The sequence below is a fragment of the Emys orbicularis genome, chromosome 5, assembly GCF_028017835.1.
Source record: "Emys orbicularis isolate rEmyOrb1 chromosome 5, rEmyOrb1.hap1, whole genome shotgun sequence".
Classification (NCBI taxonomy): domain Eukaryota; kingdom Metazoa; phylum Chordata; order Testudines; family Emydidae; genus Emys; species Emys orbicularis.
In genome coordinates, this window is record NC_088687.1 from 42,949,119 (window position 1) to 42,967,956 (window position 18,838).

An 18,838-nucleotide genomic window follows, 5' to 3' on the forward strand; every position below is an offset into this window, starting at 1 on the left:
AACCGCGGGGAGACTTTAGAGCAGATCCTCAACTGGTATAAATTGTAATAGCTCATACTACTAAGGCAATGGAGCTAACAATTTACACCAGATGAAGATCTGCCCCACAGCCTGTTAGCCTTCTGCGGACTGCACTGTACACACAAAGTAAACATTTGCCATTGACTCAGTCTAAAACCTACTATAAAGGTTAACACAATTAAAACTTGGATTTCAGCAAATCAGATTTGAAATCCAACAATAATTTTTAAAAAGTGAGCTTTTACTGTTTTAAACTATCGAGCAAAACATATACAACACTTTTCTTACTAGATGTCCCTCACGGACAGACCAGTGCTACTGAAGACTTCAAGTCTACATAAGCCTCCTTACGAAAGGTAATCTTGTTTTCTAATTTCTCAAAAGTGGCTGCTTTGACAGCTCCAAAAGTTCAGCACTACTGAAAAGGCAAAAGAAGCAAAACAACGCTGTTAAGACACCTAGCAAGATGCATATTCATGACTAAGAGGAACATAGAAAAGACAATGAACCAAAAAAAGGTAATATTCACAACTACAAAATTATGAAACTAAACAATTCCATCATGTATAAAATCTAAACATTTCTAATGTACTCATCACTGTTATACAGCTGCCTATACCTGACAATAACTAACTGCTGTAGTATACTACAGTGAGATATAAAGTGAAAAATCACAGGGTTTTAATGCAATTTAAAATATATACAATAAAATGTTTCCCACACTCAGAAGTATTTTAAAAGCAGAGAATTTTGTGCCAGAATACTATTCTTTTGTAACCAGAACAAATTACACTGTATTAATACAATTCCAGCTCCATTAACAGCACAGTTTGCTTAACCATTATAATACCAATAGCCAAAATTCTTTTAAGTATTCAATAGACAACTTACCTGAATATGTGGATGCTAAGATTTCATCATACCCATCCTTTCCTACACAGCCACCCTGGATAGATGTGATGCTCTCTGACAAGGCCTACAAAATATAAAAACAGACGAGCACTCAGGAGATGCATTACTTTATTCATTTTATATGAGCGCTGTTTAAAGAAAAGAAAAAACACACTTCCCCTTCTGTAATTGTAGTGCAGAAAATCTATTCAGATGCACAACAGCTCAAAAGTATAAGAAATACTTAATTACCTGTTGTTGTGTTTCAGCACATATATTTTTGGTTCTACTGTATATGTACCTTGAAAGACATATTAGGAACTGGTTTATAAAGTAAAACCTTGATGCACAGTCTAATTTTCAAACAGTAATTACCAGAATGTGCTGGAAGGAAAGAAGAGTGACTATGAATTAAATCCACTATTTTAAACAATTAGTAATAAATACAGCCATACCAGAAAGTATAAGCTTTAAAGAGTCACTTGTTTATTTAAGAGGGGGAAAAATCAATATATTTTAAAGTTTTGGGGGTGGTTTGTGTTTGGTTGGCTGTTGTTTTGTTTAAATTGTTTTACTAACCTGAGTTAGTAACACCATCTTAAGTTATAAAAAAAGAGAGAGAACTTTCAAAATGTATTTTTACCATTTGTGCTGTTTAATTTTAGCATTTCATTCAAATTGACTGGCCTGTTTCACTTTCTGGTTCTCACATATTAACATATTCCTTTTGTGTTGGGGTTTCTACCATTACATGGAAGCATAAAATTTTAAAATACAAACAACATTTTTGAATTCATAACAGTTTTGGTAAGCCCTTGGCCATTTTTGTAATTGCTATTATACAGTGTGCCTAAAAGTAAAATGAAGTACAGCACTGAACAAACCACCTTTTAAACTCTCTTTGACACCACATAAGAATATAGCTATACCGTGCAGACAGAATGGCTGCAGACCGTTTAAATAAATAAATTTATATAAAATGTTTAATAATGACTGAAGGGCAAGGAAGACAGTGCAAATACATATCTATGGCATACCATTGGTTTAGCTGTGTAACAATATAGTTAGAGCCCTACCAAATTCACAGTCCATTTTGGTCAATTTCACGGCCACAGGGTTTTAAAATTAGTCAATGGCACGTTTTCAGATGTTTACATCTGAAATTTCAGGGTGGTGTAACCGTTGGGGGCCTGACCCAAAAGACGGTCAGGGTGGGAAAAGTCACAAGGCTATCATAGGGGGGGCCATGGGAGTGCTACCCTCAGCAGTCTCTCACCCAAGTGGAGCTGCGGAGCTTCCTTCAGCTGGGGCAGATCCCGGAGGTATGTCTAACCCACCCTAGGAGGGACCCCTTCAGTGGAAGAGGAAATCTCATCCCTCCCCATCCCTGGTTGGGACTAGCAACTGGAAGCCTGCGGAAGGTAGGAGCCCTGGGCTGGGTGCCAGATTTCACAGGGAGATCAGATTTCACAGTCTGTGATGTGTTTTTGGTAGGCTGTGAATTTGGCAGGACCCTAAATATAGTTACAAATAAAAATTAAGAAATTAAACAATTATAATTCATTTCTTTTCTAATTTAAAGCAAATAAGTTTAAAATATGCCCTGTGAAGAGGGCATTTCTTGTGATGAGCTTACGTGATCATATCGAAGGACAGGCTCATTTGTGCTGTCGAAGTTATAGATTTCTAACATACCATCATCTCGGCCAACAAGTAATTCTTTAACTCCATCACCCAGAATGTCAAAGTTATCAATACATAAGATACCTATAAATAAATTAAAAAAAAAAAAGTCTTATGAATAACAAACTGACTGCTCATTTCATCTTTTGTCTCTCAATGAACTATTTGCAAAGTAGCCCATGAAAAAGGTATTACAGTGCATTAGTAGTCTTAAAAAAACAAATTGACAGAGCATTCTTGCTAAGTTTGTAAGGTTTTATTAATGCCATTTTTGGCTTCTGAGTAAAATGAGTGACTTCATCACTTTGTTATGAGAAACAATGTACTGGACTAAGTAGGTAAAAAACAGAACTATATTCCAATGCAAAGCACAGAAATAAAGAGACTTAATAGAAATCAACTGTAAAGAACCCAAAACCAAATCTAAGATTCAGGCCCCTTTAAAGCATCTCTCAGTCACGCAAAATCAAAATCACTACTCATATTTGAAAAATGACGTAATACTAAGAAGTTTACTAAAAATATTTTTGAGTGACAAAAGAATGAACATAGCAGCATGCTCTACAAGCACATGAGATAACTGGGTTCTATTCATGGTCCTTCCCTTTTCAGAGGAACACCACCTGAGATTGCTGCAGAGGCAGCATAAACATAAAAGGGAATCAATGTCCTGGAAATCAAAGCAATAATTTTTGGCCATTTAAAGAACAGTGGAGCGTCAAAAAGAGCCTTGGCCAATCCTCAGACTGAAAGCAGGTACAAAGTGACAAAAAACAATATTACACAGGGACAGTGATAACCTGTGCTGGGGGAAGAATTCAAAATGCCACAGGTTTGGAAAAATATGATTTTCATGTTTGGATTTATAAGTACAACCACCACTACAGCAGACAGTCAAATTACATATATAAAATAATTTAAAGGAGTTTATTTTTTAAAAGGTCACCTTAAAATAGTAAACAAAAGCATACTAAATAAGAACTGGAAATAACCTGCATGAAGAATAAGAAAAAAAAAACCAAGACAAAAACTTCTTGTTAGTTCAAAACATTACACTTCTTCAGCAAGAGGTCAGGAGCAAGGAAACGGAGTACTCAAGTTACTGTAATGTACAGGCAAAACTGTGATGTATCTTCAAAATATTTACCACAACACAAAAAATACCCATAAGTATAATGAAATTTACTAGTAACTTTATTTCATACGGCCTGGTGTATAATGGAATGCCAGTGATCTGGAAAGATTACCAAGATACATACCTCCTCTCTTCTTCTCATTTCTGACTTCCCACTTATGTATCGGAGATGCACTTGAAACCTGAATGAGACCAACTTTCCCATCAGATGTTCCAAACAGAAGTTCTTCTCCAGAATCACCTAAGCATATAGGTACTATATTGGTTCTATTTTTTAGATCTATTTATTATGTTTTAAACTATTCAAATATTTTAAGGACTTAAGTCTTTTCTTTAATATTTTCCTTCAGAATGTAATGTATGAATCACAAAATATTCAAATTCATGTTCTGCAACAGAGTTACCAGACTTTTTCAAAACACAGTGGAAGAAACAAGGCTAGAACTTCAGAAGATGGACACTCAAACATCTTGAAAACTATGGGTATTTTAATAATTTGTTCATTCCTGTTCTTCTTACATGTGTGCATCTCTCACTCAATAGCTGTTAATGTAAAAGGAGCAGGACATCAATTATATAAATACTGAATACATTAAAGTAAGGATATTTTCCCCAGCTTCTGAAAAGACTAGCAAGAGAAGTACTTCCCTCCCATTCCTCTTCCCCCACCCCCATTAGATGGTTTGTGGAGAGGTCTTCAAAAAGACAAAACTACCTCACTCATTCACCTCCCTGGATAAGGGCTACAGAATCCAGCTTCTGCTAAGTGGGATTTAAAAGGGAAATTTATTCTCCCTCCCAAACCAGCTGCTGCCATCACAGTGCTACTTTCAAATGGCCTGACTGAAAGAAAATGGATTAGGAGCCGGATTAGAGCCATTCATTAAGTTTTTTGACCTATGGTGCTAAATTCAGGTGACAGAAGATAGCAAAAGGGCTGGCTAAACAATTTTAAACTTTAAGGTTGTGTCTACCCTACAGAGACTATGTCAGCATAGGTATGCTGGCATAACCCCATAGTGTAGACGCAGCCTACACCGCCAAAAGGGGTTTTTCACTAGTGTAGAACACCACCTCCCTGAACAACGTTAGCTCTATTGACATAAGCACTCTTCTGTTGACATAGCTGCATCTACCCTTGGGGTTAGCCTGGCATAACTATGTTGGTCAGGGGTGTGATTTTTAAGTTTAGGCCAAACCTAAATTAGATCTCTCCTCCATACGCTCAGATCATGACAGCTCTGCTCAACCTTCTCATTCACTAAATCACAGCTACTGAAGATAAGTGTAAAGAAATCCACGGCACAGTGAAAGATCAATGTCCATGAAAAGAATTCCCACATCACGCAAAAAATAAAGGCAAAGGCCCTGTTTTTCATTTACAGTAATGTTACTTTTCGTATCAGTGGTAGTTTAAAAGGACCTTAAAGGGAATGTAAATGCAATTTGCACTCCCTTTGTGGCCCCTTTACACTGCCAAAGTGGTGTAAAGAGTCTTAGAATAAAAGAGGATCAGGGCCGGAGACAGAAAAAGGTATGTGGGAGAAACTATCAAGTCCTTCCCCTCCTGAACAACCCCCATGCCCAAATCGCTGCAGGCCTCTCTCGCCATGTCTGGATAGGAGGCTATGATATTCCCCGAAGTTCCACTTCGTGCCTCTTAGTGCTTGTGTATGCTTAAATCACTGCAGCGGCACAGCTGCACCACCATAGACTTCAATGTAGACACTACCTATGCTGACAGAGGGCTTCTCCCATGAGGAGATGAATTCCCTATGCCTACGTGATGGTAGCTAGGTTGACAGAATAATTCTTCTATCAACCTAGTGCTATTTTACACCAGGGGTTAGGTCAGTATATCCGTCTCTCATACCTGCGAAAGATGTAGCTAAACTGAAGTAAATTACTGGTGTAGGCCGGGCCTTAGCCTCTTACTCCTGCCTGAAGTGGACAAAGGCTGCATTTAATAACACAGGTGCTAGTTATGTTTCTGTATGAAAAATGGAGCTTTGGACATATGCAACTTTGAACAAAAGACTAACAGGAATCTTGCTTTGTCTCTTAACCAGAGCAATTCTGTTATTGGCAATGAGCTAATTAGAAATGTTCTGACATAAAAGTTTATCAGTCACAATTCTATCAAAGCGACCAAATGTTATATGTAAACTATTATAAGAAAAAACTGCATGGTCAGAGCTGTGACCCTTTCTGCATTTTTCAGCTTCTAGACAATGTTAACCAAGGTTCTACAATATTTGTAAATAAGACATCCAGATTTTGATACTTTTATTTAAAATACATTTCAGTGAAATACTGATGTATTTAAGATCTAGTTACCACCATTTCCATTGTTTAAAGCAAGAACAGTAGGCGGTCCAGAAACTTCCACTTCATATAGCAAATCAGACCCCTACAGATGAAGAAGAAAGAAAAGAGTTTTTAAAATGATCCATTTAAAAAAAAAAAATCACTTAAAATTGCATAAGTATGTGTATTCTGTGTTACGCATATGGATAAACTTGCTATGTTTGTGTTGGTAATCTTTCAAAACTACAGAACAGTGAAGTGTATAAATGGAGTACAAGACTGGTTTTTTATTAAAAGATGTTAAATAAGATGTTTAAAATGTATTTCTAGTGTTTTTAAACTCAGTTTTTGTGGCAATATAACCTGAAAATGCATGTACCAATACAGTTACCAACTTTTACGTGGTAAATAAGCACCCCGACTTTCACAATAAGCCAAAAATCAAGCTAATCCCATTTCAAAACAAGGCCAAAACAAGCCAATCCCTAAGAATCCCAACATTCTATGTGACTAGATTCCCCCGGCGTGCAGTCTAGGACTCTGGTGGGCCCACTGTGCACCCCTGACTCTCTCCCCCCGCCCTTCCCCCTGCTTGCCGGGAGCCAATCAAAAAAAAAGAAGCAACAAGCTACAAGCCAAAAGCTAGCCAACAAGCAACTCGCAAGCCAATTAAGCCAAAAACAAGCCCAATTTCTGCATTTTTTTGCCCGGGGTTGGCATGTCTGGTATACATGTAATGATCTTTCACAGAATTATTTTTATGATTTATAGAGTTAATAAAACTTGATCTGATTAAGTGATTTATTCAAATTGAAAATGTATATATATGAGAGACAGATTTAAGCTCCCATCCTACAAACACGTGTTTAAATTTTACTCATATGAGTAGTGCCATTGAAATCAATGGGATTACTCACTTAAATTATAAGGAACTATAGCTTAAGTTAACGATACATGTGAGTAAAATGCAGGATCAAGGTCTAAGCAAGTGCACACCCACACACACCTTTAAGCAGAATTTCACTAATCCTTACCTCACTAGCCTACAAATGTTAATTCTTATAAAAATAGCACTCATCTCACTTTGCAGCAGATTTAAGAGTAGTAGACGACGACAACTACTACTACATTATAAAATATGCTATAGAATATTTATAGCCAATATACAAAGCATACTTCATGATGTGTTAGATTTGATATTTTAAAATTGTGTTTGTTTGCTTACTTAACATTTCACAAAATTCAATAATTCACAGTAACAACAAGGAGTCTGGTGGCACCTTAAAGACTAACATTTATTTGAGCATAAGCTTTCGTGGGTAAAAAACCCACTTCTTCAGATGCATGGAGTGGATCTTATAGTCAGTAGTGTGAATTAGTGAGGTTCTATGGTACCAGTAAAGGAAGTGACAAAAAAGCAAAGATTTTTAACCTGTAAAACTCTAAGGACTCTATCCTGGCATGCCAATATTGGTCTAATGCAAGACAGTTTCTCTACTGGAAGACAGAGGACATCATTGATTTTATCTCCTGACAGGTAGTAGTGCTGGTCCTTGCAGTCACAGTAATGGTTATAGATATAGCTTGCACAAAGAAAGAGATCTGCTCCCGATATATGCCTGAGAAAAAGAAAAGTATTTAATTTTGTCAGCATTTAAAGTTATAGTGATATTCTCTTAGGCCCCAATATACATGTGGATCAAGTTACGCACATGTATAACTGTTTGTACATTCAGGGCCTTACTGAGCAAAATAAGCAATTAATCTGTTTAAATAGATTAAACCTGTTATTTTCTAAAAAATATAAAATCATATACTTTACATTCCTTTATTTTTTTCCCCTATAGTTTATTTTCATCTCTGCATAAGGGTCTGCAGACAACAAATGCTAAAGAGACCTTACAAATACTCTTCATAATATAAATTTAAAGAGAAACAAAATTATTGAAAAGAAAAGAAATGCCCTCTTGATTAAAGCATGTTCAGGCAGAGTTCCCCCTGAGCCTTTTAGAATAGGATGAGAGAACATAAAAAATGATCTCCATGTGGGTCTCAAGAGAAGTAGTTAAGGCATTTTTAAAATACATTTTTAGAAGCACAATATAAGCAGGGTGAGTGGGGGCATTGTTTTGATTTAGGTTTTTTTGGTAAATACATTAGATTAAATTTTGGTGAAAGGTGAGCAAGAGAAAGGGCTCAGTAAAAAAAAAAAAAAAAATAAAGAATGAATGGGAGTAGAAAATTTAAACATGATGGAGCAGGAACCCTTTTGGACTTTGGAGGAACACTCCAAAAAACTAAACAAACGTTGAAGATTAACTGTAAAGCAAAAACAATTGAGTGAACACAGATTCTGAGTTAAAATGACTCGCCATAACTAGAATGGTGAAATAGAAGGGTGACATTCTGCACACAAGTAAGTTTTCACTACGGCCTTGGGTAAATTTTCTAATGTGCCCAAGTTACTCTAGGAGCCTAAATTCTATATTTAAGAGTGACTGAGTCATTAATCCCTTGTCTATAGAGGTTTTAGGCACCAGTGAAGCCATACTGACATAGTTATAATAGTGCAAACTTCTAGCGTGGACAGTTTACAACCATGTATTGTGTGTACATTGGGGTTTGTACCATTATAACTACATCGATCAAAAAGCTAAAATCCAGAGTGTAAACAAGTCCTATGTAAAGTTACACTCCTCCCCCCTCAATATCTGTTAATTTACTGGTTCACCAAAAGCATTCCACAATGCAGCATTCTGTGACACCCTAAGTATCAGGAGTCTCATCACAGATGATGGATTGCAATGTTACATTCTGGATATCTTCAGTCAACACAGAAAATTAACGTTTTTGGTCAACCAATTAGGTCACTTTTGGAATGATGTTTTGCCTCACCTACCACGTAAGTAGCAATGAAATGATTAAATTAGTTCAATGTTTTCTCCTAAACTGAGTCACAAAGTTGAAAATATTTTGTACTGAATGAAGCTTTGAGAATAAAGATATGTACATTTTAGTATTTATGTTCCTAGTTTACTTATAAGAGCTATTTAAAAAGTTATAGTTAATATTAATTCAGACCCAAATACAAAAAAGAAAAGCATACAGATCTGTTTTTTGGGGGCCCGTTTCAAAAATTATGTCTACATTAATAAATGTGGCAATTCAATGGTGCGCTCCATTTAGGGTGATCAGATGTCCCGATTTTATAGGGACAGTCCTGATTTTTGGGTCTTTTTCTTCTATAGGCTCCTACTACCCCCCACCCCCTGTCCCGATTTTTTACACTTGCTGTCTGGTCACCCTGCTCCATTTGTTTCACTGCATAACAGGACTGTCTATCATACCAGTAATAAAGTTACTCGTTTCCTCACTTACTGCCACCTTGTGGCTCTCAGAAGGGGCTCAATGAAACTCTCACACATCAGCAGAAAGACTTCCTCTGATTTAACGGGAGTTGAAGCAGAGCCCAACTTCCCAACCTACTCACTCCTTCTGCTGCCACCTCCCTCTTGACAAGAAGTTTATGAAGTTGGCCCCCTTTTGATCTTATGGCTAAATTACATTTCAAAACTTTTTGGAGAGAGGGAGAAAGAAGATTTACAGTGAAGGAGGTGGCCAAATTATTAATCTAAACTAGGTTCTAGTTAATTTTATAGGATTCTGACAGTGTAATATTTTTCTTTACTTTATACCTTTTAAAAAGCCCTACCTATATGTATGACAACAGACAGACAGACAAAGAGGTTTAATTATTATTCAAGTGTGTATAGATATACACACACACACTCGAATGAATATTTTAAGAGTGTTTTTGACTGCTCTAAGTCCTGTTTCATCTCCCTAACAGGCCACTCCATGTTAAAGTATGGAGAAAATATTTTTAAAACATGGTTTTTAAATTTGTATTGACATACTGTCCCTGCAAGTGTTTTTTGTGCATATCCTGCTGAACTAGTCACTCTGCCATTTGCTACGTGTAGTAGTCAAGTCAGCCTAGCACCCCAAGTGGAGTGTTCGATTAACATAAAAAAAAAAAAAATCAGCAGTAAGACTGTAAAGAGAATGTTTATTACAGCAACAAAAATTGTATTCCATTCCACAGGCCATGCCAATGGAAGTGTAGTGAGATTGATCAAGATCCTGGAGGGAGCCATAATGGGTATAGGATGGGTTAGGGAGAGTGAGTAGTAAAGAAAGCTGAGTCAGAGAATCAATTCATATCTCCCAGCAGAGCACCTTCAGCCGCTACTGTGGAACTCTGCATTCATGCTGGTGTAAGATTCAAACACGGCAGTTAAGTTAATATTTACATGAACATGGAATGGAGCGCTAGTTTTGACACATGATTGGATAGAAGACTGAACTTCTTGATATTATTTCAGTTTAGCCTTCAGCTAGAAAAAGCATGTTGTACATTGGTTTATAATGTCAAGGCTATCTCCTCAACCTGAACAGTTAAAAGCTTTTGGTTAGTTGGATACAGTTTATAGAAATGGAACTAACTTGCAAATGATGAACATCCACCCTCTGAAGACATGTCTATAAGGTGCAGCAACACAAACTACAGGGGTGTGATTTCTGGAGCTCACTGACTGGTCTGTGCGGACATTGCTGGTGCATGCTATAAGTTCTCCAGTGCACTTGAACACAATGCTGAATGTTTGAACAGCACTATGTTCAAGTGCACTAAGGAACATTTAATGCACACCAGCATGGTCTACGTCGACCAGTCCAGGGGTGGCCAACCTCTTGCTCTGGAGCCACATGCGGCTCTTCAGAAGTTAGTATGCGGCTCCTTGTATAGGCACCGACTCCGGTGCTGGAGCTTCACAGGCCAACTTTCCAATGTGCCAGGGGGTGCTCACTGCTCAACCCCTGGCTCTGCCACAGACCCTGCCCCCGCTCAACCCCTTCCCGCCCCCTCCCCTGAGCCTGCCATGTCCTCACTCCGTCTCCTCCCCCACACCACAAAACAGCTGATCAGGAGGTGCGGGAAGAGAGGGGAAGGCGCTGATCAGCAGGGTTGTTGGTGGGCGGGAGATGCTGGGAGTGGTGCAGGGGAGCGGATGGGGGCTGCTGACGTATAACTGTGGCTCTTTGGTAAATTCTGGCTCATTCTCAGGCTGGCCACCCCTGGACCAGTTAATGTGCAACATGTTAATGATATTTAGAAATCACATCCCCTTAGTGTGCACTACACCAGTGGTTCTCCCTGTGGGGCCGCGAGCAGATTTCAGGGGGTCCGCCAAGCATGGCTGGTATTAGACTCATTAGGGCCCAAGGCAAAAAGTCCTGCCACGTGGGACTGCAGCCCAGGGCCGAGCCCCACCACCCGGGGCTAAAGCCAAAGCCTGAGCAACTTAGTTTCATGATGCCCCCTATGGTGTGGGTTGCTGGACAATTGCCCTCCATGCTACCCCCAAATATTGGCCCTGGCTCTTATATGCAGTAAAACAGTTGTTGTGGCACAGCTGGGCCATGGCGTTTCTAATAGTATGTTGGGGGGAGGGAGGGAGTGCTCAAAGAAAGAGGTTGAGAACCCCTGCACTACCCCACTGTGTGGACAAGCCCTGAGCTTTTAATCCAAAATATGCAATTCACATTATACTAACATTATTCACTGTAAAAATCTAAATATTTTACATACACGCAGTGATCAAATAATCACATTTTGGTGCAAAATAAACCTAGCAGGCCTTCAAGCACATTAGAATATTTTAATCAATGGTCCACAATTTCTAAACTAGTGTGCTTCCTTTGAAATGTGCCATGTACACATACAACCAAATGCAAAACTTAACTGCAAATATTTATGAGTTAACTCACAGTCTACTATGAAAACACAGTAATGGGCCAGTGCCTTAATCTATGCGGATACCTGTACTCTGAAGTATTTTTAACCCTGATACTGCACTACCAACATGGGACATCAAATACTTAAGGCCCATACAAATAAAAATTAAGTTTTGTCTTGTGCACCACAAAAGAGGGATGTATTTCCTCCCATCTCCTCGCTGTATTAAACAGGCCCCATAGTTGTTCATTTCCAAGATAAGGTATATTCGAACTGGTATTGTGTGGGAATTGTCCTTCTAGCCCCAAATATGCCCCTTAACAAGGAATTTGGGGTCACTCTGGAGTTCAAATGTTTTACTTACAGGATTCTCACTCCTGGGTCTCAGCACCCAAGCATGGATCAGGCACAACTCCCAAGTTTTTTTCTCTAAGGGCAGCAGTAGCAGGTAAGAATGCACACCACACATCCACTGGCAATCACATACCAACTCTGAACTTAACCACTATTCTCAGAATCTTCTATTCAGTTCCTGATTTTAGCAGGAAGTAAGATCTCCCCAGAGAAGAGTTAGCTAATCACAAAACTCGCCCTTCGATATCTCCTGCATCAAAGACCACAAGCCTCTGATGCCAGGTCCTTGCACCTTGCATTAGCTTTTTATTATCCTAGTATTTGTCCTGAGGAAGAATCTTAACAAGAGCACAGGCTTTTTCCAAAATTTAATGTGCCCTATTGCCACAAAGACCTATTAGTTCACATCACTAAGTATCCAAATTAGATCTTGTACCAAAGCTCAGGGTTCTGGAGTGCAATGCCATGTTTAGCCAGTCTTCCTCTAGCTATGAGCACCAAGCTCTCGGGTGGGGAGGGATACAGTCAGCAGTATACATACTTATTCTCAGCAGTCTTTAAGTGAGGAGTTATGGTGCAAAGCGTTGCCACACCTTCTTCAGCAGTTGTTCCAAACCTGTTTGCAAGGGCACAGGCCCTTCCAGGCAGCAGTAGCAGATCATCCCCATCCCTTCAATGCAGTGATGCCTAGAACCTTTGGCAGTTATGTGTCAGGAAGACAGCTGGCTCTCTGGATGTTTCTTGGTGATGATGCTTACGTGGAGGTGATGCTTCGTCAAATGAGCCAGAACACGATACCACCATCTCAAGAACCAGGACCTGAAAGGCCTTGGGGACTCAGAGATTAAGGGTGCTCCCAGAATCCAAGGCCTCTTGCGTGGTGAAACTATTCTGCTGAGCCAAGAGAGAACCTGGGTGTGTGCTGACACAGTGCTCCACAGCTAAGCCCAGGCACACTTTTCAAAGATTTTACTTTCTAAGCACTCTGGTTCAGAATGATGAAAATGTATATGGGGTGCCTTGAAGAAGACTTTGAGGCATTGCTCAAGGCACTGAGTACCTGGAGTTACATCTTCAAACAAACCTGACATCCCAGCACAGCAGACCTGAGTCCTAGGACAGAGGATGCAGCAAATGTGACAATTTTCTGCCAGATGGACACCACTTATATAATACTACTACCTGTGTAGTTCAAAGTACTTTTCAAAAGGAAGGTAAGTATAATACCCATTTTACAGATAAGGAAACCAAGGCACAGAAAGGTAAAATGACTCATCCAAAGTACTCAAGTCATATAGTAAATCAAAAGCAAGGCTTAGAACAGAACACAGGTCTCCAACTGTCATTCCAGTGCCCTATCAGCTAGGGCACACGGTTTCCTTACCAAATGTTTTTTCTTCCTCCCAAGGGGTTGAGAAAATTCATTACATTCCCTTCTCTCCCCTTCCTCCCCACCCCCAAACTATTCCCACAGAAACCACACAAAACAAGAAGCCTCACAGCCCAGGCCTCAACATAATTATTGAAACACCAAAACAAAGGGACCCAGAGATAAGCAAAAAAAGTAACGAAAGAACTAAGCCCAACATTTCTGCAGTGCAGTCATTAAGTTCCTCTGAGCTGTCCAGAGCCAAGTGTCCTGCCAATACTCCTGGGCCAGTAGCAGTGACGAATGCAAGGGGGGCGGGTGGGGAGAGAATCAGAAAAGTAGATTACAAAAAACCTCACTACAAGCCTGACTGGAAGTCAAGGAAGGACAAAAAGAAAAGATACTGGATGTCATCAAGGCTGATTGGGATGAAGAGGAGCTGACTAGAAGCTTTCAATTGCAGCAGTTAAGTTAATGAATGACAAGCAGTTGTAATGGGGCTCACTCCCCCACTTGCTACTGATACCTTTACAGGAGTTCTACCTATCTCAGGATAGAGAGAAGAGACTTAAGAGTGAAAATCCTGCACAGATACTGTCTTTAGAGAAAAACTTAATACAACTACTTGGTTGTACAGAAAAATAAACCCTCAAATTTCATTTTGAGAGGAAAAAAACGAGTGCTAGGAGTACATGAAAACTAAAAAAAAGTGATACAAAAATAAGTATTAGAACACAATAGTATACTGCACTTAGTTGGGATGTGCTTAATCTGGATGGCCAGTTTCCTGAGCTACCTGCCAGAAAACCAATTTAGACTAATGTGATAGAAAATTCTTTCACAGAACCAAAAACTAACAAACTAGTTTTACTAACATGAAATAATATTGAAAAACAAAGTACTGCACATACATAGCTTTGATGTTTTCAGTGAGGTTAGTTTCAAATGAAAGGAACTGCTTCCCTCTCTTTGTGAAACCTCTAACCTCTGATCCTGTAGCCACAAAAATTTTCTCCTGTGGTGTATTAAGAGCTCCTCCCAGCTCCAGCCTTGTGATCCTTTGCCCTGGCAGTGTCTTGAACACTGGCTGTGGAAGTCAAAAAGGAAAGTGATACTTAATTATTTCAATACTGTATTTGCATTTTTTTAAATACAAAAGATGCCAAATTTGCATTGGGACTTTTGACATAATTGCAGTGATTTTACAGAACATGTATACCTGATGAGGTTTTATTATACGTTAAACAACAAGGAGTCCCGTGGCACCTTAAAGACTAAAATTTATTTGGGCATAAGCTTTCGTGGGTAAAAAAATCTGACTTCTTCAGATGCATGGAATGAAAGTTACAGATGCAGGCAAGCAGAAGCCTTTATGAAAGCTTATGCCCAAATAAATCTGTTAGTCTTTAAGGTTCCACCGGACTCCTTGTTGTTTTTGTGGATACAGACTAACACGGCTACCCCCTGATACCTATTATACGTTGTTCCTCAGTATCAGTGAAGAAATCAGGCATTTTATAAATCAACTCAGTGCTCTAAAAGCTAATAGATAAAAACTTAAGATTCCAATGCTGTTTATTGAAGCACAGCACAGAGAGCTGTAGTGCAAGCTTCTGCACAGTGCCCCACATACATGCTGCATTCTGTTTCCAGAGAAATCATCTCTAGTAATGAAAAAATGATTTTATGGACATGTAAAATTAACTTATCAGACACACTACCAAGATACAAGCTGTGAAAGTTGTTTTTGTAAGTTGTCCTGCTATCCACAACTTTAGCTTCTACAGAGCAATTAGTTCACAGTCACTTAAATAGATGTTAGATGTTAACTATTTAAAAAAAGTCATTACTGACATAGTTTGGAAGCCAACCACTGATCTAGAATCATGGGGCTTAGTAACCTTTTGCCAATGTCCGGAGCCATCTTGTTCCTTTCATTAACACAAACAGCTTTTTAATACTCATTATGTACAATATTGGGGACAGATGAAAAACTGCATACCAAGAACTTTAAAACAATTACATAAATAGCTGACCTTACCATAGCTTCCCCTTTTTTTATGCCAAAACATGTAACAACACCATCATGATCTCCAATGACAACCTGCAAAAATGTAATGCATAATTATATCAGCATTATTCCTATAAAGATCATTAGCTTCCATCTTAAAAAGGAAGAACTTTCCTTATATTAGTCATGTGCATCTGCAGTATGGAAAGTAAGCATTACCAACTACTGCATATTTAATGATCATACTATATCATACAAGCACACAACACTTTATAGATATAAAGACAGAAAGTCCTTTAGTCATAGAGCTTAAATCTAAATTATTTCTCTGAAATTATTTAACTGTAAACCCTTTTCGTATTTGTTGTTTTAAAGAACAACTGTCACATAATGGAATCTTTGAAAAAATAGTATTATTTTGATAAAACTGTTTTTCTATATTTTATATTGCTCACCCTTTACTTATTACCAGAAATGAAAAGCATATAATTGTTTTCTTAAGAGTTCATCTATTCTGATACTTTCTTCCCACACAGAAATCATAACCATGAATTCACCAGAAAAGATCTGTTTAAAAAGAAAAACAAACAAACAAAAAACTCCTGTCTTCAACAAGTGTTCTTAGCAAAAAAGAACAAGGGTGGAGAAATATACAACTAATACTAAAGCCTAAGAATGTCCATGCATTGTCAGCAGGTCTTGAAACAGAATTAGTTGGGAAGCTTTGCCTATACTGTCCCAGATAGAAAGAATCAAAAGATTATTTGCACCACTATTGTTCCAAGGGAATAATAATATCAATTTTTAACAGAACAAGTATCTCATTGTCAACAAAAGCTACCTTCTGTGTTGCCCTACGTCTTGATGCAGGAAGAAGCTTCATGGTCTTCTGAGATGTCACTCCCACCTATTTGAAAACATCAACTCGTTACTGAACATCTCAACTCTTATATTTCAAAAAATTTAAGTCCCACTCCTCTATTTTAAGTTTCATGCATTAGTGTTCATGCTATTTAACGCCTCTATCCACAAAGCAAGAAGAACAGTAATTCAACATTGCTTGGATAGCCAAAATAATATGCCACAACTCTCATATAAAAGGATGAATTGTAAAGACTGTCCATTTGAGACTTGTACTGCTTTGTACTTGCTGACAAGTCTGCTAATTCCTCTGGTTGGGGTACTAGTTTCAGAGATGTGAACACCACCTGTTTCCTGGATAGTTACTTGAGGCAGACAGCCAAAATAAAGCAACATGCATAACAGGTGTAATATTTAAAAGACTGCAATATTTAATAATAGATCCAATTATTAATATTGATTATTTCTGATGCTTATTTCTGTTATCCCAGACATTACTGACTCCCACACTGCAGAGTCCCCACAGCTATACAGATAAATGTGTAGAAACACTATTTAATTTAGGATTATAGTATTAGGCCCTGACACTGCACAGATTTAAGCAGATGCTTAGAATTACAAAGGTATGTTGTCCCACTGACTCAGTAGGACTATTCATGTCCATAAAGTGAAACACTCTGCAGGATTTGGGCCTTTATATCCAGCAGTTTTAAGGTATACTTGATTTTTTTTAAAGGTGTATTATTAACTTGTTTTAGGCCCCACATTTAGGGGTTATTTTTGGAGGGGGTGGAATGAAAGTTTCATAAAACTTAACACTAATATATTTTGCTTTTAATTATAATGCTAATAGTTTTCTGTTATAAAATAAACATATCCCAACATGCAATCCAGTAGACTAGCCTACCAGATGCTCAGGCAGGAAGAAGAAGAGAGAGAGAAAGGAAGAAAGGATGGTCCAGCGCTCAGGGCACTAGCCTAAGATTTAGGAGAGCGGGACTCACTTCACTGCTGTGCCACAGACTTCTTGGGTGACCCTGGGCAAGTCATAAAGCCACTTTGTGCCCCAGTTTCCCCATGTGTAAAGTGGGGCAATCCCTGCCTGGCACAGGTGTTGCGAGGCTGGATCTATTAAAGCCTGTGAGGTCTCGGGTAGCGTTTGTCCCGGCTCAGCGAAATACAGCAAAGAAACGTGCGGAAACTCCCCCGCAGATGTTAAATAGTGTGATAACCAGGCAGGGCTCCTGGGAGCGCAGGGCAGGAGCGGGGCTTGGCGGCACAGGAGCTTTTCCCAGACGGCCTCTGTTTATAGACCCGCCGCCAGCCCTGTCCCATCACTGGGGAGCCCGGCGCGGCCGCGGCATTACCTGCAAATAATCCACGCGGGCCAGTTGCAGCTCCATGGCCTCAGGCTCGCGACTCCGCCCGCACGGTCCAGGGACTGACCCCAACGGCCGGAGGAGCCACGGTCCCAACCTCTCTAACCCCACCCGGCGGCCCAGCTCCCGCACAGCCTTCTCCCAGACACAGCTAATTACCCGCTACCATGGCGACGACGAAAAGACACCTCCCCCACAAGTCGGCCTGCTATTGGATACGCTGGACGGCGAAGGGGCGGGGCCAGGATTGAACACGCGCAGTGATTGGGCAAAGCGTCGCCGCCTCTCTGCGCGGGCGGCATGGCTAGGGGCCGCTGCAGGGGGAGCCCTGCGCCTGGCCTGCTGGGAGATGGCGGCGAGGCTGGTGCAGAGCTGGAGAGCGGTGGGGGGTTGCGCACCCCCGGTTCTCACCGGCGACGGATGGTGATAGCGGGGCGGGCAGGGCTGCGGGTGGTTGGAGGCAGCGGGCCACCCGGTCTTATCGTGGGCAGGACGGAGATACCGCTGGGGCGACAGAGCCGCAGCTGCTTCTACAGAGAAGGCTGGGGCCGAGGGTCTCCCAGCACAGTGGCCATCGTGGGGCTGCCCAGGTCGGCGCTGCTCCCGGGGGCCGAGCTCTCAGCCCCGGTGACATCGCTGCTAGCGTTGGTACTGGAAGATATTACCTCGCTCTCCTTGTCTAACATCTAACTCCAACTGTCAGCGGAGACTGGGCGGGGCAATTGCTACCCAGTTTTCTAAAAGTCCCTGCCCCGTGGCAAGGGGGTTCACGCACCTGGGAGCATCATGCGCTCCTACGAAGGCTCCCCAGGAGTTTAATTTCTACTAGGAAGTACCATGGCAGTGAGAGTCATTGAAGGCGCTTTGCAGGCATGGTGTGCCCCGTTGACTAACTGCCATTGCCAATGGCCATCATGTCTGTAAATCAGGCCCTGGATTTCTGTGATTAGTCGGCAGGAAATGAGCTGGACACACAATGAGTGACTTGCTCAGCATCAAGAAGAAATATATGGGAGAGGCAAAATGCCTC

At 40.1% G+C, this 18,838-nt stretch overlaps 1 protein-coding gene across 1 annotated transcript in view; it reads right to left on the reverse strand.

The window, feature by feature from the left end:
- The window catches only part of BBS7 (Bardet-Biedl syndrome 7), a 46,151-nt gene extending 28,287 nt beyond the window's left edge, over window positions 1-17,864 (reverse strand). The window contains exons 1-9 of the mRNA XM_065404632.1: window positions 17,797-17,864; window positions 16,410-16,475; window positions 15,599-15,661; window positions 14,469-14,644; window positions 7,470-7,656; window positions 6,068-6,140; window positions 3,855-3,971; window positions 2,549-2,679; window positions 913-997 (exon numbers count right to left, since the gene is read on the reverse strand). Coding sequence (XP_065260704.1) covers window positions 913-997; window positions 2,549-2,679; window positions 3,855-3,971; window positions 6,068-6,140; window positions 7,470-7,656; window positions 14,469-14,644; window positions 15,599-15,661; window positions 16,410-16,475; window positions 17,797-17,832 — 934 coding nt within the window. The 5' untranslated portion in view covers window positions 17,833-17,864. The remainder of the gene's footprint in view (window positions 1-912; window positions 998-2,548; window positions 2,680-3,854; window positions 3,972-6,067; window positions 6,141-7,469; window positions 7,657-14,468; window positions 14,645-15,598; window positions 15,662-16,409; window positions 16,476-17,796) is intronic.
- Between the last annotated feature and the right edge of the window lie 974 nt (window positions 17,865-18,838).